General features: G+C 39.7%; 2 protein-coding genes across 3 annotated transcripts in view; both read left to right on the top strand.

Annotated features, from left to right (window-relative positions):
* Window positions 1–17,303, top strand: part of SLC18B1 (solute carrier family 18 member B1) — a 17,560-nt gene extending 257 nt beyond the window's left edge. The window contains exons 2-14 of one of the 2 annotated variants that reach the window (XM_026846239.1): window positions 174–313; window positions 1,382–1,477; window positions 3,080–3,153; window positions 3,922–4,069; window positions 6,821–6,977; window positions 8,487–8,623; window positions 10,248–10,349; window positions 11,344–11,435; window positions 12,527–12,622; window positions 13,446–13,520; window positions 14,964–15,057; window positions 15,158–15,204; window positions 16,732–17,303. In XM_026846239.1, coding sequence (XP_026702040.1) covers window positions 182–313; window positions 1,382–1,477; window positions 3,080–3,153; window positions 3,922–4,069; window positions 6,821–6,977; window positions 8,487–8,623; window positions 10,248–10,349; window positions 11,344–11,435; window positions 12,527–12,622; window positions 13,446–13,520; window positions 14,964–15,057; window positions 15,158–15,204; window positions 16,732–16,804 — 1,323 coding nt within the window. In that variant the 5' untranslated portion in view covers window positions 174–181 and the 3' untranslated portion in view covers window positions 16,805–17,303. The remainder of the gene's footprint in view (window positions 1–173; window positions 314–1,381; window positions 1,478–3,079; window positions 3,154–3,921; window positions 4,070–6,820; window positions 6,978–8,486; window positions 8,624–10,247; window positions 10,350–11,343; window positions 11,436–12,526; window positions 12,623–13,445; window positions 13,521–14,963; window positions 15,058–15,157; window positions 15,205–16,731) is intronic. The other variant, XM_026846240.1, reaches the window with a different exon arrangement.
* A 1,381-nt stretch (window positions 17,304–18,684) lies between these two features.
* Window positions 18,685–24,639, top strand: LOC113478768 (vascular non-inflammatory molecule 3-like). Its single transcript, XM_026846238.1, has 7 exons — window positions 18,685–19,389; window positions 19,485–19,615; window positions 20,501–20,693; window positions 21,227–21,518; window positions 22,580–22,953; window positions 23,835–24,005; window positions 24,397–24,639. The coding sequence occupies exons 1-7, from the start codon at window positions 19,165–19,167 to the stop codon at window positions 24,514–24,516; spliced, it is 1,506 nt and encodes a 501-aa protein (XP_026702039.1). The 5' UTR covers window positions 18,685–19,164; the 3' UTR covers window positions 24,517–24,639.
* Window positions 24,640–25,128: the final 489 nt, after the last annotated feature.

Raw genomic sequence — 25,128 nt, 5'->3', positions numbered from 1 at the left:
CCGCGGGCCGGCACCGCACCGCGCCGCACCGCGGGCTGATGCCTCTGCGGCGCATTCCGCCCCCGGCCGGCGGGGGCAGAGCTTTGTGCGGATTTCAAACCCGACTTGCAAATCGTAATTCCGTCTACCAGTTCGTAATAATTTATTTTGTCCTTGTCATTGTGCGTTTTAAGAAGATGGCATGCCAGAAGCACTTGGTGAGGAGTCAAGGCGGCTTACCAGAGATCAGCTATTTACAGTGATCGCGACAGCTTCTATAAACTTCAGTTCAATGATATGCTATTCAATCCTGGGACCCTTTTTCCCTTCAGAGGTAAACAATTTAGCCAGCTACTCTTTAGATTATTTTCCGCATGTTGAAACTTTTAAAAGGATCTTGAACACCGTGGGACCTTCATGTCTGGCTGTAAGCTCCGAGTTAAGACTTTTCAGTTCTGGGAATTCATAGTGATAGCCTGGTGCTGGCTAAAATAGTGTGTGTGTAACAGTGGCCTGGATCCTGCCCGTGGACTAATTGCGTCTTCCCTGTGGCTGCAGAGGAGACAGCAAACTAATGAAATGAGGTAGAAATGGATGCTTGAGGAAATGAAGTAGTTTTTTGCTCAGTGTTGCACAGCAGTTTGGTAGTAAAGCTGCGATTAAAACTGCCCGTGTCCTGACTTGCATTTCAATGCCTTAGCCACTCAATGACTTTTTATTTATAGCTACCTCTCTGTTAACACATCCTGGGTTATCATTCTCTGTGTTAAACTTCTGACCTAGCAACTGGAGAGGAAAAAAATAATCCTCTGCTTATGTTGAGTCAATACAATGTTTAAATACAGGATGAAAAAAAGTGGTCATGGTACCTTTGCAGCAGAAATCCATTTCTTGTGACCATGTTGTTCCCAAGTATTAACACAGAAATGTTAAGATTATTTTTGTTTCAAATATGCCTATGTACTGCTTGTACCCAAGTAAGTGCACTTTACCAGTTGCAAAGTCAAAATTTTTCCTGGTTCTTGTTATGGGGAGTCATGGTGCAGTGAAGATAACAGATAACTCTGTTCACTGCCCTCTTGCCAGACTTTATACAGTTGAAGCCACCTCTATAACATCTGGTCACGTGTTCAGTAGTTCAGCAAACAGCACGGTGTTTCCATTCGTTGAGGAAAGAACGTTGCTTTTCCTTGATTACGTGTAGCTTAAATAGAAGTGCAACATGTCTTCAAGTTGCTGTGTTGTTATGAACTGCTTTATGAACTGCTGTTGCCTTTGAGAAAGGAAATTACTTTGTAACTGCGCTACTAGAGAATTTAAAAAAATTAAATATACAAGCCATGACTGTTACTCACCTCACGAATTTGCTTCCATCTTTACACAGTTGTGATCTTCTTTGCAGGCAGAAAAAAAAGGTGCCAGTAACACCGTTGTTGGCCTGATTTTTGGATGTTTTGCTTTGATCAATTTCTTGTCGTCTTTAATCTTGGGAAATTATGTAAGTATAATTGAAACTGTAACTTATTTCTGTGATGACACATGTTGGTACCTGAAGACAGTTCTCTAAGGCTGAGAAAGGAGCTGTCTCTTCAGTAGCACTCCTTCAGGCTGTGGTAACTGGAGCCTAGCCATTCAGTCTGCATTAGATCTAAGTCTTGTCAGTACAATTTAAAAATTACTCTTCTACGGCTTTGAGGGTAGCATAGGGCGGCAGACATGTAACTGTTTTGTTTCTTTGGTTAACTGTTCTGTTTGCTTTTGAGTAATCTGCTGATCAATTCTCCTTTCTATTACCTCCTTTCCCCTTCCCTTTCCCCCATTTTATTTATTGCACTTATATATTCTGTTTGCCTTTGGCACTGTTCTTAAGGTGTTTGGTTTTTTTCTTTAGTTAGCTTCACCCCTTCTTCTTTTCTGGTATGTTGTCTTTTTCTTAACATTTCCTCCTATTATGACTCTCTGCTGCTTAACTGAGTTTCCCCTTCCACTTCATTATACAGCACTATAAAGGAAATGTGTCCAGTTCTTGCAAATTCACTTTTCCTACAGATTCAGGATTTTTCTCATGCTGGAGAAATTACAAATAAATTATGTAACAGTTTGTTTATATGCTGGGGCACCACTGTGCATGCATTTTTGGCTAGGGCTGCTCAGGATCATACCCTAAATTGGGGCTGGTCTCTTCGCTGACCCCATGGTGAATGATTTTCTTTGGTGGTGAGGTGGCTCATCAAGGTGTCACACGAGTGCCATTGGTAAGTCCAGCCCCGATGCTTGTGATGGCATTCAACTGTGGCACAACCCTCGCCAAGTACTTTGCAGGAATGAGAGAGAGTGAGCGTGCCATCCTCACTGCAGACAGGTGAGGTGAGCACCAATAGAGGTAGACAGTTCAGAAGTTAGAAATCCTGAGGCTTTCAGTGGAACTCGGCAAAATGTGGGCTTTAGTAATAACAGCTGAAATACAGGGACTTTGTCCAGGTCTGAACAAGAAAAGAGTCTGAAATACCTGCTCTCATTAGGAGAAGTCACAGCATGGAATTAGAAGCTGAGATGTACTTTGTTACAGGATTGAGTTAGCTTTATGGCTTGCGTCTTGTTGTCTTTCATTCTGGAGTCTGAAATGAAGTAAGGTGTGGTCCTTTACTTGGTAACGAATGGGGAAGCCTGAAGCTACCATGCTTCCTAGACCAAAGCTTTGTGCTGGTAAAGGTGGTGATAAATTTGCTTTAAAATCAGTTTCCATTGACTCTCCTGAGCTATGTATTTGACAGGTATTGCTGAATTGGCATCACCCCCCAGTGCTGGAGGGAGTATTACTTTGTTTATAATGAGCAGTGCTGCTGTAAAGGGCTGCTCTGCAGAAGGTGTGATGCAGCATTGTGAAATAGTTAACTGCACCATTGTCTTAATGATTTTGAATGTATTCAGGTTCAGTATTGCACAAAGGCATACCAGCAGAAGCAATGTCTCCAGATCTTTTAGTAGCATATGCTATAAATTGCCCATAATGTTTTGATTTCTTAACAGTAATTTACATTGAAAGATTTTTGATCTAGGTTTGAAATAATGACATGTAAAAATGGTATTTAATTTACAGCTCACACGTATTGGAGCAAACTTCATGTTTGTGGCAGGGATGTTTGTTTCAGGATGTGTGACCATTCTGTTTGGGTGAGTAATTTTTGCTGGTTGGTTTTGTTGCATTTGTCTTTGAATCACTTCCATCCATATGAAAAGATGGACACAAAACAAAACTGGAAACTCTTGAGCATCTTTTGGGTGTTGGTTAGGTCACCTAACTTTTTTCATCTTTTTATCTATTCCTTGTAAAGCAGAATGAACAATTCTCCGTTGCAGTAGGTTTCAAAGCTTGTTTAGTACTCTGAAAGCAAAGAAGGAAGGTTCTGTGTATTTAGATAACTACCATAGCTGATGAACAGCAAGCAAGCAGTCTGTCAAAGTGCAGCTGTGAGGGAACTATTTATGAATAATGTTTTAATTATTCTTTTCTTAAAAATATTGAGTGCAAATAAGAAGCTTTGTCTGGCAGGGGGAGGGGCTAAACCTTATTTTTAGGAAAATAAAAGTTTTATTAACAATGAAGGAAGTTCTTACCAGGTAGTTGTAACTCATTGTGTCAGACTCCTTGCACAGTTGCTTGGAAAAGCGATGAAATACAACAGAAGATAGCACTGAGTTTTTCACGGGTTAGGTTTTTCATGCTCTCTTCCACCAAAGAAAGGGGAAAGGAAAAAGCTGCCAGAAACCATTTGGTGGAATTTGAATAACTTCACTGATGTGATACAAAAAGATGTAGCAAAAGAAAGCATGGAGTGTCTTGTAACTGTGTCCTTTAATTAGTAAGACATGATGCTCCAGGGCCCTTAGTAGATGACTTGTTGCATCCTGAGCGATCCCCATTTTCTGTTTTTTTTCCAGAATGCTGGACAAAGTGCCAAGTGGACCGATGTTCATCGGTTTGTGCTTTTTAGTAAGAGCAATGGACGCAGTAGGTTTTGCAGCAGCAATGACAGCATCATTTTCAATCCTTGCAAAGGCATTTCCCAATAATATAGCTACTGTCCTGGTAAGTGCAAAAACCAGTGTTAAGCTGAGTACCTGCAATATGATAAATTGTCAGCAGGTAGCTTAAAACCAGGAGGAGAAAATCTGCTGTCCCATATGCAGGCATATTTGAAATTGTCACATAATATTTGTTTGTTTGTAGTCTAGAATCACAATTCTAGAACAAGTTTAGAACTTAGCATAACTTCAATTTGATATAAATTAAGCAGTATGTATTAGTTGCTTATATTTTGAAGACAGCTGAGCATTGATGTCAGTAGTTATCTCTTCAGTTGAAATCAGACTATTAAAATACTAATACAGCTTTTAGCAACTACTTCGACATGGATGGTGAGAATACATATGGATGAATTCAAGAAATTTGATTAATTCATTCAAATAGTGTTGATTTAAATGACTGAAAGGTGCAAAACTGGAAACAATCCTGGTTTCATTTTTCTAATCTATTGATTAAGGTATGACAAGAGGAGAGCTAGAACATCTTGAAATCTTAAGGGCAGTATTTCTAGTCATCAATGATTCATTACAACCAGAGATACTACCCGTATTTAGCTGGGTTTTATGATGTTAAGAAAAAAAAAAGCTTTGTATTTAATAAAAAGTTGCTTTTTCTTTCTCTTTTTCAATAAATTCTGGTTTCAATTAAAATATAGACTGACAGAAATAACTGGGTTAAATTTTAATGGGTGAACAAATGTTAAGAACGTCCTTCAGAACATTTCTTAAAATTGGAAAAGTAGATGCTTTTATTAATATTGTTAAGCTGTATAGTTACTTTTATAAATAAATGTCTATAAAAATACGACCTCCTGATTAGCAGAAAATTACTAAATTGTATCAGCAGTGAGGGGCTGGCAATTTCCTTGGAAAGCAGGTTATATACTGTAATCATGTTTTGTATTTATTCAATCTATAAGGTTAAGATTTCCTGTTTACAAATTTTAAAATGTAATTTAAATAGGTAGGTAAAGTAACCTTGACTCAAAGGGACTTAGTTATCTATCTTATAATCAAAATTAAAAATAAATTAAATTCCATGATAGCAACACAATAAACATGATGCATAGATGAAAATGGTACTTGGTGATGAAGGTCACCTCAAGACCACAATCAGAAACACTACACAGCTGGAGCTTGGTAGCTACCTTTGTTTAAAATCTGGAAAGGGTGCTGTCAGAAGACAGAACACCAATATGGTAAACAAAACCAAATATTGGGCTGTTTGCCATATTACATGCTCTGCATGAGAACAAAAGCTTTTCAAATTCGTTCATGTAGACTTACTATCCTTAAATGGACATGATAGAGGGTTTTTACTGTGAGCTCTGCTTGTGGTGGTGGCAGAGGCAGGAGGAAGAGCTGATTATTTGAAGCAAGGTGATAAAATCATAAAGTCTGAAGGAATGGATGAGGGGAATGTATGGGGAAGTTATTAAATATAGATATGTCAGCCTTGTAGAAGTGGCACGTTCAGCATCTGTCAACATGATCCCTCTGTTGGGGCAGGTATGAACTTCAGAACATAAGCAATACCACTTTTCTTACACTGTCAGGTTTACCTTATGCTCCCCTGATCTGCCATATGCAATGCCTCTGCTCTGCTCCCCCCCCCCTTTAATTGATTTACAAAGGCGAAATGATGTACAGCCTGATTTGAACTGAAGTCTCACCGATTATAAATATTTTTTACAGTTGATGAGCAACAGAAGTAAAAGCATTATTTGTATGCAGTTATGGTAACTCATGGGCATTCCATGTGTTGAAGTCTACCAAAATGTCTCAGACCTATCTAGAACTAAGTTTGAGGACTTCCTAGTCATGTGCTGTTATTAGTTATTTCCTCCCCCAGGAAAGTAGAAGGCTGGAACCCTAGGCTGACCTAGGATAAAGAACTTGGCTATTGCTGACTGTGCCCACTATCAGGCCATTTGACCACTCTGACTTGTATCAGTTAAAATAAAGATAAGGATGAAACCCTGTGCTATCTTTCTGGGTCCTAGAAGTTAGCAAAACTTTAACTGTAAGCAGTTATTACCACCAGCTGTTACTTGTTAAAAGGGAGTGGTCTAAGTACTGATAGTCAAGTATTGAGGCAGATGTTGACAGTGGTTATGGTGCTGTAACACAAGACTTAAGTGTGTGTTATTGTCCTTTTGAAAATTAGTGTCTCATAAAAGATGTCAGATTATTAAATAGCCAAAATAATCTGAGTTATCCTCATTACAATTTCACTGTTATTTCATACCCCTAGTCAGTGAATCCAAACAGTCGGTTATGGAGAGAAAGCTTTAACGTGGCACATGTAACTCATCCCATGAGATGATGACCCATCCAAGTAGGCTTGTTTGGGTCCAACCCCTCAGGCTGGAGAGTAACTGAAGGTGGGGGAGTTGATCACTTCATCCAGAGTTGTCCTACAGATGCTTTCCATCAGTAGAGCATTTGTCTTGCCTCAGGACAGGGATGTGTTAGGTGACAGCAGAATAGCTAATGTTGCCGTAGAGGTGGTTCTCCCATGGAGAAGCAAAGGAGGTGACTGCTGTCATGCAGACAAATGTGAAATTCCTTTTGCTGTCCCACTTTCTGAAGGTCTCTACTAATCATTATCCCTCTTAGTGATGTGGTGCCTTTTTCTTTTCCCTAGCCTGACTATGTTGTGCTGCTCCTCAGAAAAATTGATTGCTTTTATTGTTACATTAGAGTTTCTCAGCATTCCTCTCTTTTTTTGCTGGCTTTCTTTTTCATCCTTTAGGGCAGCCTTGAAATTTTTACAGGACTTGGACTGGTGCTGGGCCCGCCTTTAGGTGGCTTTTTGTATCAATCGTTTGGTTATGAGGTCCCTTTCATTACGCTGGGATGCGTAGTGTTGGTCTTGGTGCCTGTGAATATGTGCCTATTGCCAAAATACGGTAAGCACCCTTCTTCCTGTCTCCTTCACTAACCACAATTTCTCATGTCTGTAACTGTGTTTTAGAAAAATACCAGTTTTTGAAGTCTGATACAACTCAGAGGCCAAAGCTCCAGCTGAATTAACCTGTGATCTTGATCAGGCCCGTGTTTTAATGCAAACTAAAATTAGTGCATGCAGATGTCCTGGAATGAATCCAACACCTCGTGACCATCTCTGCAAACACTAAGAACTCTGTGTGACAGTGAATTAAGATTTTTTTTTTCTTTTGTCTCTTTAACTTCAGGGTTTGTAAAGGATCAGTTTTGTCTTCTTTGTATCAGTTTGTCATTGTAGCTAGCTGAAGAAAAGCTGGAGATAGGTTTTGCCTAAAACAACAGAGCTTGACATGTTTGAGGGGTAACAGGAAAAAATCAGAATTACAGGGAGAACAAAAAGGGTTTGTTTATACTGAATGACGCAGTATCTGATTATCATGAATGAATGTTAAAGTTAATAAATGTGAGGTTTAATTCAAGTGCTGGAGGTCATATAAATTTGATTAAATTTTAGACAATCCTGCTTGGACAGAAAGTTAACTTAAATTTTCACACAAGATTGTAATTGCAAGGTCTTTTCTAGAATAAAAACTAGTAATTTTAAATTGCATTTAAAAAATATTTTTTCTTCTTAAATATGAAAACCTTGGAGAATAACTTCATAAATACTGGCTTTTAGAATAAACTGACAGTGGTTAACCACGTGCTGCTACTGCTGGCTTCCTCCCCACCTCCGTGAGCTCTGAAATTGTGTGGAGTCATGATATTGCTAGCCAGTTTGAAATTACATTAAAGAAATTTTAGCTTTGAGCTGGTGGATGCTAATGAATGAAGTTCTAGTTCTATGTAACACCACATTCACACATTCAATTATTAAAGCACCAAGAGCATCAGGAAGAGAGCCTGCCTTAGAAATGACATCCAACCATGACATCTGAAGGAGGCTTCCTGTCTGAAGTACAAGCTGAATGAACATGTGGGAGACCTGAATGACTAGTTGCTTAAAAATTCAGTCAGATCTCAACTAATATACAGCAGTCTCTTTATCTTACTTTCAAAGTATGTTTCTCTGATTGGATATGAATGGTTGTTTCATTCATGTGTGCATGTTTTTTTGAGATGTATCCATGAGATTTTTCTTTGCATAAGAGTTAGCAGACAAGTAACTCTTTTCACATAACTGGGAACAATACATGTTTTTGTTCAAGTTGGGGATTTGCAGTGTTGGAATAAAAACTGTGTACTTTTCTTCACACCTATCAAATTTTTTTTTTAATCTAAAAATAGTGTGGGGCGTAATAGTCTACTCTTGACTTTCATTTCTTACATAACAAGAGTAATAGGACTAGAAAAGGGCAATACTGATTTTTGTTCTAAAGCAAGAAGATAAGTTTTGAGCTTATGCTGCTGAAAATAATGCAGTGTTGACGTCCCCCCCCATCCCGTCCCCCCCTTCTTTTCTCTTGAAACAGATTCGATCCCTAGCAAGGACTCCTTTTGGAAGCTTGCTTTTCTGCCGAAAGTCTTAGTACTCTGTTTTACTATATTTTCTCTAAGTGCATGCTTGGGCTTTTTGGATCCCACAATGTCTCTCTTTATCCTAAAGAAGGTAAGTTCTGTTAACATGAAAGGAAGTCTTGTCTTGCTAAATAGTAAATAAACTTGCTAAATAGTAAATAACTGGTTATAAATGTGGTTTACATATCCTGAACAAAATTAAGCCTTATCCAGCTACACTGATTTAATTAACTGTTAATAATATGATTTCCAAATAACGATTTCCACAGTACTGACAAATCACAGTTTCCATTGACACCATCTGTTGCCACTGGGTCTTGGTAACTTTGAGGAAATGTAAGGCCTTTAAAATGTGCTTTTTCCACTTGATTGGCTTTCAACAGGGCATGGCAGCTGGTTTTGTAAAGGAGGGACTTTATCCTCCTTTCTGAAAGAAAATTCTGTAAACCTGAAACAGTTACTGACAATGTCACACCTCTTGATGTGGACATATGTTTTTTGGGGGATGTGATATCAGAGCTCTGCCCTGTCTTACAGCAATGATAGAATTAAACTTTAAACTATGTATCCTGTCAGCAGACTTCTTCACTTGTTCATTGAAAAGGCAAATGTTGTTTTATTTAGTTTGTATTTATTTTAATATTTATTTATTTGTTTCCTAGTTGTAAACGGTTTAAGATTCTGTTCCCCTCGTGAAATTAAGCAATGCTTTTTGAGTGGATTATTAATTGTTTTTTTCTGGGGCATAGCATTTTGTTTGTGCTAGTCTGGTACTTAGAGCAGTCATCCAGGTTGAAGGAGACTTGGTGCTATCCTCTCCATCAGTGGAATGTATGTGAATGTATGTCTTCCACCACTCAGGAGGGATCTGTAATTATTCTGCTGTAGAATATTGCACACTGGTGTGACTCTTCTACTTTCAGTCTGCTTTATGCTAACAGATACTTGCTGTGGAAGGGCTGTAGCCTTCTTGGCAGGTGTTTTAACCACTAAATTAGAGTTATTATCATGTGCTTGCATATGGCAAGGATATTGTGAATATTTATGTAGTCCATGCCACATGAAACATCGTGGAGTACCTTCTAGCTGGTAGTTAAAGCACTCATTTGAGAGACTAATATGGTTTTGGTTACTTACACATTTTGTTTCAGTATGGAAATGCGACTGTATTAGGAATGTGTAGACCTCAGGGTGTTTTCAAGAAGTCTCTTACTCATTCTCATAAAAATCCTCCTTTGTTTGAAAAGCCAGAGTTGTGTTTTATAGCACTATTACTCTTAAGATGCAATGATTAGCAGTGTATGACTACTGTATTTATGCTTTTCTAAGTGGAAATAAAACTGAAGATTGGAGAATTAAAGACTAAATCCATCAAAATTTCAGGGTCTGTAATGTCTGTTTCAAATATGCCAGATATTAACATTAGAATACAGAGTGCTGGTGTAAGGACATAGCATTGCATTTCCTCCTGAGATTATTTGGGCTTTATCTGAGTAAGTTGTGTCTGATGTTTTCACTTCATGCTTAGAAATGGAAGTGTAAGGAAACTGGAGCTCTGCTGATGACTTCAAATACTTGAAAAACCTCTGTATGATACCAGTAAAATACTTAAAATCATGCATTTAATTATTTGACCTAAAATACAATTTTTGGATTGTTCTTTAATGAAGGTAGCATGTATCATTTGATGTTTTGTTTTGTCTTCCTTTCCATAGTTCAAACTCCCAGCTGGTTATGTGGGCTTGGTATTCCTTGGTTTGGCACTCTCCTACTCCCTGTCTTCTCCCCTCCTCGGATTCCTAAGTGACAAGCTGCCAGTGAGTACTACCCTGCTGTTGTGCAGGGTTAGTAAAGCATTTCATGCATTTAGTTAAAACCAGAGGACTTCCCATATTGAAGCGATGGATGTAGGCCTGGTCCTGTAAAGGGATCTGTTTTTCAGGACCTTGAATGTGCAGTGAATACTGTCAACTTGAAGGTATATTTTGCAAGGTCCAGGTAATACAAGAATGTCCAAAATAGTAAAGGATGCTGGACAAATATCCTGTAGTTGAAATGTGTTGAGCTTTTCTGGTGGACCAAGCACAATCTATTACCAGCCGTTCTTTTATGGAAATATATTTCCATATGGATTGGAGAGTAGGAAAATATGTCCCAGTTATCTGTACTTTTGACCACATCTAATTTAATCAGCTTTTGAGGAGTAAAGATGTTCTGGTTAGCTGTATTGACTTTATCCCTTGAAAAGTGTAATATCCAAATTAGAGCAGCACACTGACTGGCTGTGGTTCTTAACTGCACTGTAGAAAGAGACTTTGACAGTGATATACCTAAAACTGCCTGGTTGACAGCACTGCTAATTGATCAAGGAAACCAGCACTTTGAATGTTGTGCATGAAGGACGGTACCAGTTTTCTGACACTTTTTTTCCCTGACACAATCTAATAGTGACCTTTGTGCATGAGAATTACATGCAACGCTACATGATATTTCTTACACTAAGGAGGAGTGAGACCTAAAATACTTTGCTAAGAGAGAAGCACGATTACTCAGTACCCTGAAGAAATCTCTGTATTAAGCAGCTGCTGCCAGTGATTGCATTGGTGATGAGGAAATACGATTTCAGTGTTTCTTGATGGTGTTCAGAACTGGCAGAGAAACTGAATATCCAGTTTGTGTGCAATGATGGTCTCTACAGGAGCCATACCTTTCAGGAGATGAAGATTTAGAAGAGGGGTATTATGAAGAACAAAATAGTTGCATTACAAATTCAAATCTTTAAATTACATACCTCTTCCTTTTCTTTTCCAGTACCTTAGGAAGTGGCTGCTGGTATCTGGAGGCTTGACAACAGCACTGTGCTTTTTCATGTTAGGGCCTGCTCCTGTACTGCACATTGAAAGGTATGGAACTGCCTCTTCTTGAGCCTGTCCTCTCATGTGATGTTTTTGTGATAGCTATCATGACTATAGGGATGTATGTCCACAAGTTTATAATTAGCAGCTCTGATAATGAAATGGGGTTTTTTTAACTTCTGACATATGACTATGAATGTAAAGCAGTGGAAGCATCGGAAAGTGGAGATTTATTTTCCTTTGCTTTTTACTGTTACTGTGATTTTTCAAGTTAATGTGTGTGGTGGGCAGAATGCTGATTTTTATTTTCCTTTCTTCCCAATTCTGTGGCATTTCCAATGGAGGAAAACAAAGTTATTTTTCTATCTTATTTTTTATTTTCTCTATTTAATCAGTTTCTTAACTGTGGGATTTATTTGCATGGCTGTGCAGCAGTATTGATTTTAATTCTTTCTATATATAGCTTAGTTTTCAGCTACCTAAGTAAAGACAATGTCCGTTGCACCTGAACACTGCATTGCCGTATCTCTCAAATTAATTCACAGCAAAGCACTCTGTGACATTTACAAAACAGCTGTACAGTCCTTTTGTCCTAGGTTATATACTCTGTTAAAGGTGATGATAGGCTTGCTAACGTGCAGAATTAGTCACCTCCTTCCTCCTAGACTTGTAATTTTTAAAGAAGATCATACATTTGAAACTGGTGAGATCATATGTTTAAAATGATGAAAAAAAATCAGTAAAATCTTCAACATTCTTTTCTTTAGCTAAGTCTATCTGGTTATAATATATTAGGCTACAAAATTTTAGCTGCAAGATCTTTCACTTGTGCAACAAACCAAGCCCTGTATTGCTAAGATAAGCTCATCTGTCTACCTCTTCTGTATGTACTACTCTTAAAATGAACTGCATTTGATAAGGAAATTTCAGCACAGGATTTTCAAGTTATTTTACAGAGTCTCTTTTTAAGCATAGAACTGTATTCTTCAAGTCTTAGTGTTCAATTAGAGTCCTTGGCTTCAGGAAGCCTAGTTTTCTGGTCAGTCATAGAGAGCTGATATAGCAGCCTTCAGTTAAACAGGGTCCTTATTTGAAAAGAGTCCTCAGCAGCTAACTTCCTTCAAATGCCTCTTTTTCAGTCAGCTGTGGATGTTTGTGCTAGTGCTGGTTTTGATTGGCTTTTCCCTTGGCATGAGTGCTATCCCAGTGTTTCCAGAGATACTGCACTATGCATAGTAAGTAACTCGGTCCAACACATCTTTCATGTTACTTAACAGTAGGAAACTGCAGCTGATGTTCAGGGGTGAATATGAAGTGGTGTTCTGGTGTGGCTTTTTCTCCCCTTCTTGAGGCAAAGGCAGTGAGTAACACTTAAATGTTTCCACTGTTCTTTTGTCTTATTTTTTTCTGACTGAGCACCTCTGTCATACTCCAAACATAATTTTGTAAATGTGTACCTCAGTACCATGAACACACCAAAGTCCACCAGACTTCGGGGTCTCATACCATGGGGGTACCTGTGTGTGTGGTTTCATATACATGGGATTTATTTCAGCTTCTGAGGACGATAAATAGCAAGCAGTCTTCACCAGATTTCCAGACTGCATTGGTAGCTGCACCTACAGGTGTCATACTTGCTCAAAGTACAAGGTCTGTGATGTGGCTTGACAGTAATGACCTAGAAGTGTCTTGGTTTACTCCTGTTAGTATCTTCCTCTTAGAACAAGGTCTTACCTTCTTAAAAGCCACCTGCCACAGCGTTACACTTGTTATATGAAACATGGGGAATGAGTGATGGTGTGATATTAGAAATCTCACTTTGAAGGCATCAGAGATGAGGAGTAGCACTGTAATCCTCCAAAGAGGCAGCAAAGAAGAAAGTACTGGCTGAACAGTTATGATTCCACTGTACACTTTTGCTTGATTCCACTGTACACTTTTGCTTGTTAACTATTTGTGTGTAAATTAAAAGGAGGGAAAAAACTCTTTATGGAGGAAGGCTATATACTGAGATACAGTAATGTATTGTACTACTCTAACTGGTCTGTCTTTCTGCAGTGAGAATGGATTTGAAGAAGGTCTGAGTCTGCTGGGACTGGTATCTGGGCTCTTCAATGCCATGTGGTCCCTTGGGTAGGTATACAGTCACCTGTCTGGAAGCTATGAGTGTTCGTTTGTTCTCTACTGCCACATGAAAGCTTGCTGCCTTACAACCAGAAGTCTTGAACTGCACTTTTTGCATTAATCTTGATTTAGAAGGTTCTTGCTAAACAGGTGCCAGGTGGACATGTTAAAACAAAACTTTTTAGCCAACAAATGGATTCTGAACTTGTCTTCCTTGAAATGTATTACCCTGCATATCAAAAAGCTGTGGTGATTAAGTGGATGTTAGCTTGTGCTTCTGTGTGGTCATTTTTGTTGTCACTGAAGTATTTAATGCTTAATACAGAGAGAGATGGACCCTGATTTTTTAAAAGCTAAGTCCACTCACATGGAGTGAGCTAGAAGGTATCTGCTCCTGACTAATTCTATTCTACCTTTTTAATCTTCCACATCTCCTACTTTTTTCTGGGATAGCTTGGGATAGAATCTTCTCTTTCAGGCACAGTCATTATTTAATGTTTGTGTTTGTGTAGCTTAGCAGAATGTGTCTGTGTTTGTTACCCAGTGGTCATCACAGAAATGAGTGAAAGGCACTTGCTGGCTGAGTGACCCTTCAGAGTTGTCACTCAGTGGGAAGTGATGGAGTCCCCATATTGACAGCCACTTCCAGGATTTTTTTTATCTGCCCTTGTAGTCCTCTGTGGTTGCAGGTGGGTTTCAGTGGTACAAATTTGCACCACTTTTTTTCTAAGCTAACTGAAGTTCTAGCTGTCCTGTTCATCTGGTGTAGGATTCAGTACCAATATAGGTAGTATAAAGTTGCCAAACCCCAGTTTTATGCTGTTATCAAATCTGGTTTAATTTCATGACTTCCTTCCAGGAGGTCTCTCTAGTTTTGTCCCTTTCTGTAGTGAGAGACTGAATCATGTAAGACCTTACATAAAGTGACAGCAGCTGCATAACCTTTCATGGCATTCTTAGACAGGCATGAAGGTGCAAGGCAGTTATATACAGCTCAACCTTGCAGTGACTGCATCAGTCACAAGGTACCTCCCCACCTGTCTACATCAATCAGTTTTCTCTTGAAGTTTGGAAGTTATACATTTCGAGGGATGAGATTTTAAATTTGTTCTGTGACAGAATTGATTGGTCTAGATGCCCTGTTCTAACATGGTCCTTAATGGGGGCTTTAAGCCTTTCCAGATATGGAAAAGTGTGCATTCAGCTTTCTGATGTGGATCCTATTTCCAGCTGAGGAGATAACTAGTCAGGTTTATTGGAGTCCTTGCAAACAAAGAATTAATACTTATTCTGGATTATAGGAAAGTTAGGTCTGTGGAAAACAATTTCTTTGTTGACAAAGTGGGGAGAATAAATGGAGGGAGGCCACACAACACAGTAAAAAACTTCTCTGAGAAAATGATCTGTTTTTTTTTGTCTGGGATGCCAATGCTTCATTCTGATTTGTTGCAGGGCATTTGCAGGTCCCACTCTGGGAGGATTTCTAAATGAAAAACTGGGCTTTGAATGGGCCTCAGCCATCCAGGGAGGATGGGCACTGTTGAGTGTAAGTAATTACACATTTTTTGCTATTTATATCTATTGCAATTAAAAGCTATCAAATAAGGTTATTACTATTATAATTATAACTGATTGTTTCCTCAAAGGGTCTTGCAGCTGGAATATTCTATATCATTGAGGCAACAAGGACAAGGTATGCTGATATATTTATTCTTTATTTTACTTGCAGCCATATAAAGCAAACCTTTGAAACCTGTGCTTCCATTTTTTCCTCACTACCAACCTGATAATGAATGACAAGATGAGCAGTAAAAATACTGCTTAAATACTTTGTATCTTTTGCTTTTCTAAATCCCTACTCACCTAAACAGAGACCTAAACCAGACAATGCCTGTTCTATACAAGCAACAAGACTGTGGCATTAAGAAGTAAACCTTCCTGATGGTTTCTCCAGGAGTGTGTCTGTGAGCTGGAGTTGGCTGGATGGTCACATTCAGAGAATAGTGGTCAATGGCTCAATGTCTAGATGGAGATCAGTGACGAATGGTGTCCCTCAGGGGTCCATATTGGAACAAGTAGTGTTTACTGCCTTCACCAAAGACATAGACAGTAGGATCATGTGCACTGTCAGCAAATTTGCAGGTGACACCCAGCTGAGTGGTGCAGTTGAGATGCCTGAGGGACGGGATGCCATTCAGAGGGACCTGGACAAGCTCTATAAGTGGGCCCATGTGAACATCATGAAGTACAACAAAGCCAAGTGCAAGGTCCTGCATCTTGGTCAGGGCAACCTCTGGTATCAGTACAGGCTGGGGGATGAAGGAATTGAGATCAATCCAGTTGAGAAAGACCTGGGGGTACTGGTGGTTGAAGAGCTGGCCATGAGCTGGCCATGTGCACTCGCAGCTGAGAAAGCCAACCATATCCTGGACTCCATCAAGAGAAGCCTGACCAGCAGGTCAAGGGAGGTGATTCTCCCCTTCTACCCTGCTCTCTTGAGACCCCACCTGGAGTACTGTGTCCAGCTGTAGAGTCCTCAGCCCAGGAAAGACATGGAGCGGGTCCAGAGGAGGGCCACAAAAATTATTAGAGGGATGGAACACCTCTCCTATGAAGACAGGCCTAGAGAGTTAGGGTTGTTCATCCTGGAGAAGAGAAAGCTCTAGGGAAACCTTACTGCAGCCTTTCAGTAGTTAAAGGGGACTTACAAGGAAGATGAGGACAGACTTTTTAGTAGGGTCTGTTGTGTTAGGACAAGGGGTAACAGTTTTAAACTAAAAGAGGGTAGATTCAGACTAGATATGAGGAATAAACTTACAATGAGGGTGGTAAAACACTGGAACAGGTTGGCCAGAGAGGTGGTAGATGCCCCATCCCTGGAAACATTCAAGGCCAGGTTGGATGGGACTTTGAGCAGCCTGATCTGGCTTTAGATGTCCCTGCTCATTTCAGGGGGTTGGACTAGAGGACCTTTAAAGGTTCCTTCCAACACAAACCATTCTGTGATTCTGTGAAATGATAGGTGTGAAAGCAGTAATACATGTTTCTGTACAAATAGTGGGAAACCAAATCTAGTGATCCACATAATTCTTTCCACATAATGTGTGGTGCTTTTTTTTTTTTTTGCTATAATGTTGGTATTGTCCAGAGAATATTGATATTGTATCTTGAGAATATTAAACCTGTTTTTTTTTTCCTGTTCTCTTCCTTGTGCAAACAGTTCCAGTTCCAGTCTGCAAACTTCTCCTGGTGATAATGAAGAAAGGACTCATCTGATGGGCAGTGAAACATAGCCAGACATACTTGCAATTCTCTGTTTACTATTTTGGTTTAACCTAGTGTTGAAATGAGTGGACTTAACAGTGTTTCATTATTCTGGAGCTGGACTACATGCATGATCCCTTAGTGAACAACCAATTGTGGCTTAGTTGTAGCTGCATTACAGTTTTGAAACACTGAACACTGACTGCCTTTCTTTTGGAAGTCCTCATGTGGATTGGCTGAAGTGATGAATAATCCTCAGATGTCAGCCTGTTTAATTGTGTTTCATATACAGTGCACCACTGTATGTGAAGAGGTGTGTTTTCAAATGTTTGGTTTCTATAGTTGAGCCTGCTGTGCATTATTCTTGGTAAAGCTACTATTTTGCTACCATGATTTCTGTATTTTTTAAAACAAAATTCATTATTTTGTAATACCTTAACTGATAACATAAAACGTTGAAACAGATTTTGGAATGACAAAGCATTAAGCACAATAGTGTTTTCATTAAAGCAACTTTTTTTTTCCTAAGTTTTGTGAATTTTCTTAGACAATATGAGTCTAAAGGACTTTGTGTCTACCAGCACTTGAAAGTGCCTGAAAAGGGGAGGCAAAGGTGATGAAAAGAAGGTGTATCTCCACACAGAACTAACTGATCTTCAGTTCTAGAGGAGACTTGGCATTATGTGTGTAGAAGTACATCCACAGACATATGTATGTTTGTATAATATATGAAGACTCAGATTGCTGTGTGTGAGAGCTATTCTACTAATGAATGCCAGCTGGAATGTCTGTACTAATTGTGTTGGCAACTGTAAATCTATCAAAGTCAAGGTCTACAATTTTCCAACAATAGAGAAAAAAAAACCCTCCTCATGTCCAGATGCTCAGCAAAAAAAGGCAAGGGAAACCGAGACAAAGAAATGCCTGGTGAACTCACGCTAGATTTCTTGACCTCGGTTGTGGCAAAAGTCTTTTAATTTGTCCTTGAGTCCAGAACTGAGTCCTAGAAAGGGTTCTCTGTGGTACCCATTTTTCCATAAATAAGAAAAAGGGTCTAATCCTAGCAATTTCCAATCAGTTTCTCTTGTGAGTAACTGCTGGAATTTATATGAGAAATGCTTTTCTCTGCCAGAGCCCTTTTGAGGGCACTAGCAAGAACTGCTCTGATAGCCAGATAAACTGTGAAGCATTAGGGTACCAAAGGGCAGGCTTCCCCTGGACACATCCTGGCAACAGCTCCCTTTCCTTTTGTATCAGATGTTAGACTTTACTGAAACTGGGAATGTAAACCTCAACCTGTTATGAAGTGCTGGCCCTGAGGTGCTGATGGTGAGGCAGATGAGAAGGACTAGAGGTCCTAAAAGCACACAAGATGCAGATCAGTAGGCATGAGACTTAATTATCTCTCTTTGTGGAATGACTTGTTCACTTACCTGGCTTGTGCCATTAGGACTTGGAAATGGCTAGGAGCACAAAAGTCCTTGAAATTAATGAGATGTCTTGCAGCATGTGAGCTTCACTAGCACTCCAGTAGAAACTAGACAGGCTTAACTAATCCCTCTAGTTTTCTGGAAACACATCCTCTCGCCTCCTCATTCTTTCACATGCACAACAGAGGTGAAAGAAACCCAAAGGGGAATCCTATTTCCAGGTTTCTTCTTAAACTGACAAGCATGCTCTCCTGCCATGATTATGCAGGGGTCCTGGACACATGGTTAAAGCAGATCAGTCAGGCCTCCTGTAGGAAGTTTAGCAATCCCCTGGCTACTGCTGTGCTTGTCTCATGTGGTGGCAGATCTGAATATCCATCTGCTGTTGCTAACACCTTTGAACAATCTGTGAAGCTGTAGTAAATAGGGACTGTGCCACGTAGAGCCAAACTACACATGGCTAGATTGGAGCAGCCCTGAGCTGGGGCGGCACAGGCAGCGCCAGCACAGCAGCACCGAGCTGGGGGCCGGCCGCCTCCTCCTGCAGCCCTGCCTGCACCCGCACCCTCGAGCTCGGGCAGCCATGTGTCCGTGCTGGTTTTTGCTGAGATTTCCCAAACTCTGGCTTGCTTTCCTGCGGTAACCTGGGCTTGCCTTGAACTGCATTACTACAGCAGTGCCATGCCCGAATCATCTGTAAACCTGGCAAGCGACGTGTTTCTTCAGCTGCAGCAGAGCGGTGACTCCCCTGCCGGTGGTGCAAGGCCGCATTGCTCAATGCCGGCGGCTCTCTCGCCTGTGATGGTGCCCGACCTTCTGGGCGGGGCGACTGCATTTCCTGGTGTCAGCTTTCTGCCGCTCTGGGGAACTCCCAGGTTTTGTACAAGACTTTTCTTTTTAACCCCCCCCTGCCTTTGCTTGTCCCCGGCCTCCTGTTGGGCGACTTCCAGCCCCCAGGCATGGGCCTTCCTAAAGGCTGTGCCTGTGCCTGTGCCTGTGCCGTGCTTTCGGTGCTGTCCGCAGTGGAGGCCTGTGCCCTGGGCAGCTACATCGCAGCCGTCTACGAGCACAGCGTGCTCTTGTCAGAGGACACTGAAGTGCCCGTTCCTCCTGAGGAGGCCTTGGTGCTGATGGACAAAAATATGGCAATTTTGGAAGCAGCCATTAAGGAAGCAGCCAGACAGGTATTATGACAGAGCTGGAGATGTTCACTTTGGTAAACACTGACCATTTACTAATTTTCTTAATGGTGTGTTCTGGGTTTGTATGTTGGTACTAGGGTGCCCATATCATTGTGACGCCTGAAGATGGCATTTATGGCTGGGTCTTCACAAGGGAAACAATATACCCTTACCTTGAGGATATCCCAGACCCAGAGGTGAACTGGATTCCATGTGCTGATCCTGGAAGGTATCATCACTGCTGTGCATGGACAAACAGTCTGATGGGAAAGACGGCTACCTTTAGAAGTGGTTGTTGATAGTTTTAAATGTCTTGGAGCAACTGCTGTGAAATGAAGGCAGGTTAGACAATGTGTAGTTGCCATAAATATCTTCTGGCAACTTCATCATTTTTCTCTGTTGTTTTTTTCTTGCTGTAATTGTTTTGATTTTAGTTAGTATACTCATAAAGGTTAAGATTTCTTTAAAAGAAAAATAAAAACTTATAGAATCTACGTTTCAGCAATGTATTCCATGCATGTTGAAGAAAATATTTAAGATACAGGAATATTAGGAATAATTGTGAATAAAATAACAGCTACTACTGAAAGGATATGCTGTACAGTTTCAAATTTATATTTTTGAATAATGATATGGTAGCCTTTTTATTCTTTTATTTTCCTTAATAAATTGCACCATTTTTTGAAGCTGTAATATTTGGTGAAAGGTAACAAAACACACCATAGAAGAAATAAATCCTAAACTACTTCAGCACAGCAGCTAAATCAAGAGCTGAAGCAGAACGTCTGAGATTAGCCCATGTGTTGGAGTAACGTCAGTGCTGTGCCACATGCTGGCAGCAGAAGGGAGACTTTAAGGTACAAAGATTCGCTTTCACTGCAAGGAAATCCCTGTGTTCCTCACATAGTCAATGTGAGGTGAAGCCAGTTTCAGCACACTAAGCTTTGAAGCACAAAACCACTGCCTTGTGTTGAATAACAGAAAATGACAGTTTCATATTAGATATGAATAACTTAAACTTATCATTCTTGTGATCTGCAGTCTTGGTGTTGTCATTTTTATGGATTGGCTGGTTTTGACTTTTTATTTCCTTTCTTCCTTCCCTGATGTTTAGGTTTGCTCCCTCACCTGTTCTGGAAAGACTAAGCTGTATGGCAAAGAATAACTCCATCTATGTGGTTGCAAATATGGGAGACAAGAAGCCATGTAACTCCAGTGATCCAAGGTGCCCAAGTGATGGTCGCTATCAGTACAATACCAATGTTGTCTTTGACTCAGAAGGGAAACTGGTGGCTCGTTACCACAAGGTAAGAGGATTTTACAATGTTCAGGAAGTGCATGATCCTCAGGTGATTAAAGATGTGAAACAGAAGCTGCTTCCCAGGCTTAAATGTATTTGTATATGGAGCCATTATAGAGCAGGCGTCAGAGGGCAGGTGAAAGCCACTGCCTTAAGAGATATTAATTCCTGCTATTCTGAATTTAATAGCAAGTAATTAAATGACATTAATTCAAACTCAATAAGCCTTCTATTTTTACTGCTTCTCAATATGAAGTAACACATGAGATAATAAAACATTAATGCCCTAAACTGTTGCTAACTAAATACAAATCCTCCTTCACTGGTATAAATCAGAACCATGGATGTTTGTGCTTGACTCCTCTTGAAGTGGTATAAATTCTTCTTTTCAAAATTAAGATACAGCATGTTCACACAACATAATCTTTATTACTTGTGTTTAAGTGAATGAGTATTATATTCAATATTCAATATTAGTCTGATTTAAATGATTTGATTTCTAATATTTTTTTTCCCCCGTTCCTTCCTTTCTATGAACAGTACAACCTTTTTGTGACAGAGAAACAGTTTAATTACCCCAAGGATCCTGAATTTGTGACTTTCAATACCTCCTTTGGCTACTTTGGCATTTTCACTTGTGCAGACATACTCTTCCATGACCCAGCTGTGGTCTTGGCAAGCAGATTTCAGGTTGACACCATTCTGTTCCCAACCGCTTGGGTTAACACTCTTCCACTGTTGTCAGCAGTCCAGTTTCACTCAGCATGGGCCATGGGAATGGGGGTCAACTTTCTTTCAGCAAATACGTGCAACTCCACTTTAGACATGACAGGTAATATGATATTGCTCTAATTGATCTTGTTCACGTGGGCAACATTTACATCTATGTAGTGCAGTTGACCTGAGCAGAAATTCCCATCAGCTTTAGGCATGCATTCACATACCAATGGGATTAGGACCTGTATAGACAAAAAGGAAATCAGAATGTGATACAGAAGAACTCAGAAGTGCTTAAGTTGACTAGAACACCTTTAGTTATTTATTAAATGATCAGTCCTGAGAGCTTATGCATGTGATTCTTCATCTTCTGACCCTGGTGTTTATTTTGATCATGTGAAGGCCCAAACTTTTTTTCCTCCACTAGGTGGAAACCTAACTCTGAGGAATGTTCTTTTGAGTCCTGCAAACATTACTTCTGGGCTGGAGGCTGTGTCATGTTTTCTTTGCAAGCTCTGTTTTCACTGTATATTTTTATTGAGCAGATGCTAGAAGTCAAACACAAATTTTGTGTGCATGTGCTTGCAGAAGCGAGAGAGACTTACTGGTGTTGCTGAAATGTAGCCCTAAACTCTGCCTTCCAAATAAAAGCAGATATAGGCCGGTCCTTTAGTTCTTAGTCATTGATGACCTTATGTCATACAACTCATATTCTTTATGGATAAGTTTTACTCTGGGTTTTAAAGATTTATGTATTTATGTAAAGAGCTTGCATAAAGATGTGACTTTTGGTAATACCTTTCCCTTACAGATTTTTTTTTGATTTGACAGTGTTACCATTAATTTTAATCAGAAATACTGCTAATTCAGCTAAACTCAATGAGGAATGTACAGCTTCAGCCACTTAAATCATATATAATGGCATATAATTGGCACACTAATCACTTACAATATAGGAAACATCAGAGTTTGGTCTACTTTCCATTGATTGCAAAAAGCATTAGGTTAGCATTGTAGTCTGTGGAGGCTTGATTTAGTTTCAAAACAATCTGGTAAACATTAGAATAAAATTTGGCACATGTTTAATTAGTACACATGTTTAATTAGTGAAGACTGCTTACTTGTCCCATACACTTACTTTCAGATTAAAAGCTTTCTGGTGTTATGTGTTTGCAGGGAGTGGTATTTATGCCCCAGAAGGTCCGAGAGCATATTATTACAATACAGAAATGGAAAGTGGTCACCTTTTGGTGACAGAACTGAGTTCACACCCACGTCTCTCTCCTGACTATCCTGCTGCTGTTGACTGGAAATCATATGCCAGCAGGACTGAACAGCTTCCATCAAACAACCACTATTTCAGTGGGGTTATTTATCATGATACCTTCTCCTTCACGGAGCTCACTGAACCTGAGGGAGATTGTGCCATTTGCCAGCAGGACCTCTGTTGCCATCTGAGTTACAAGATGGAAGAGAAGCAGAAAGACGACATTTATGTTCTGGGTGCCTTTGATGGGCTACATGTTGTTGAAGGAGAGTATTATTTGCAGGTAAAGGTTTTCTGTTCTTCTTTGGACAGTGGGAGGGCTGCAACACTTTCTTTGCAGTCCATTTGCATTTATCTCATTTTTGATTGAGGGGGTTTAAGAGGAGGCATTTTTTAGGCTCCTCTGAAAACAGTTGTTCATGATGCATTTTGACTTCATTAGGGATGTTGATCCTGCCTGTCTGTTATAAATTATGAAAGTGAAGACCCTGAGTTGACTTTGTGCTATAACACCTCAAGGAGGTTTCCATATATATATGTACAAAAGGGAAAGAGATTGTAGAGTTCTCCCTGTCTTCATAGGGATGGTCTTGTCACAGAGAGCTGTTTTCTGCTCAGTGATTTTTACCATTGCAGTCATGTGATTCTCTAACATGCAGTTATCTAACAAAAAATAAGAAACTAAATATGGATATAACATTTGTAGCTTGTCAGTGTATTGATTCTTTTAAATTTCACTGTTAGGCTTTTTTTAATGTGCTATATCTTTATATATTTCCTCTATAGCTTTAGTGTATTCCCACTGGAGTAGGCAAATAAGTGTGGCTTCGGCTTTTTAGGAAACTCAGCCAGAGCTGAAGTAACTTACCTACATCACAAACTATCCCACATCTATGACTAAATGCATATGCATTATGCATGAATGCACACATAACTCATAAACACTCGTGTGTAGACACAGACACAGTGCTTTCTTGTGGTGCTGACAAAGAACTGTTTTTTTACAGAGTTTTATATGCCACCCACAGATCCTCTTGGCCTAAATAAATGAGTAGAAGTATTGGATCATTTCTTCATCATAGTAGCTTTTCTTACAATCAAATCTAGCTCTTGATTGTTGAAAGCTTAGTGATATTTTGCTTTTCTGTGTCCTTCTCCCCACAGATATGCACGCTTCTCAAGTGCAAGAGCACAGACCTGAACACATGTGGGCAGCCAGTGGAGACAGCTAGGACCAAGTTTGAGAGGTTCTCCCTCAGTGGCACATTTGGCACCAACTATGTCTTTCCAGAAGTCTTGTACAGTGGGGTGCAGCTGGCCCCCGGGGAATTTGAGGTAATGGGACACCTTTGTGAGTTGTCAGACGTGTAACACAAATGGTCAAAAAGCCACTATAAGACACATGAGCAACTTGGTAGTTATCAGTATCCTCTATTTCAGTAACTGGCTTGAGTTCAAGACAGCTTTATTTCTGCCTAATTTTCCTGGTTTTATTCATACAGCAGGTCCATTTTGCTGATTGCCTTCTTCCCTGTCCCTCCACATCCCCTAGAACAAGATCTTCCTCAAGAAAGAAGTGTAGTTTTTCCTCAGATTTCATGGTAGCTCCAAGTGAGCTACCACATCTCTCAGCTGGGTCAACATTAATGAATATATTATTTTGTGGTTTTCATACAATAGTACTGCTTTGCTGATGTTCCTGTTTATTTTACTTTTCCATAACTAGGTGCTAACTGATGGACGGCTGATAAGTCGGACTAGTACATCAAAGCCAGTTTTGAGTGTAACACTCTTTGGGAGGTGGTATGAAAAGGACCCTCCACACACACAGCAAGTTTCACCATGATTTCACTGCAGATCCTTTAAGATCTCATCTCCTTGATTCTGTAATGCTAATTAATAATAATTAATCCGAATGTTAATGAATGTTAATCGCTGTTAATATGCTGTAATTATAATGGCATTCTATTTCTCAGGTTGCCTTATCTAACAGCATAATCATTGCACATTGATTTGTTGACTTGATTTTGCAGAAAAAATTAATTGCTTTGCTAGGCAGTTCTGTATGTTTTTATATGATAGTGTTGGTTGTTGTAGGCTTGACCTTGACACTGGAGGCAATAGAACTGAATCCCTCTGACTTCAGTGGTGTAGAGTTCAGGCACACAGAAGTGGGTTGTGGCCCAATAATAACCAATTTTTAATTCTTTGAAATTTTTGTTGGAGTATTAAAAATAATTTCTACAACACTGTTCCACCCCATCTCTGAACACATACTTTTCTAAACCAGAGATTAATAGAACCTTTGAAAGACAATGGTTCAACTTTTATTATTCACTTTGAAAAAAGAAAACAAGCCTTGGAACACCACTGTTTCAAAAAAATAATTATTCAACTGAGCACACAGTGTAATGTGTTATCCTGTCATGCCCTGACTTACAGTTGGAGGAGTTTACTT

This window comes from Athene cunicularia, assembly GCF_003259725.1.
Source record: "Athene cunicularia isolate RWA chromosome 3 unlocalized genomic scaffold, athCun1 chr3_part1, whole genome shotgun sequence".
NCBI classification, from domain to species: domain Eukaryota; kingdom Metazoa; phylum Chordata; class Aves; order Strigiformes; family Strigidae; genus Athene; species Athene cunicularia.
This window is presented reverse-complemented; position numbering and strand designations above follow the sequence as displayed.

Excerpts from the sequence above, each read along its gene's own strand:
- LOC113478768 (XM_026846238.1), top strand. The coding sequence starts at position 19,165 with ATGGGCCTTCCTAAAGGCTGTGCCTGTGCCTGTGCCTGTGCCGTGCTT. Across the intron at positions 20,694-21,226 it reads TGGTGGCTCGTTACCACAAG|TACAACCTTTTTGTGACAGA; the intron begins GTAAGAGGATTT and ends TTCTATGAACAG. Across the intron at positions 24,006-24,396 it reads TGGCCCCCGGGGAATTTGAG|GTGCTAACTGATGGACGGCT; the intron begins GTAATGGGACAC and ends TTCCATAACTAG.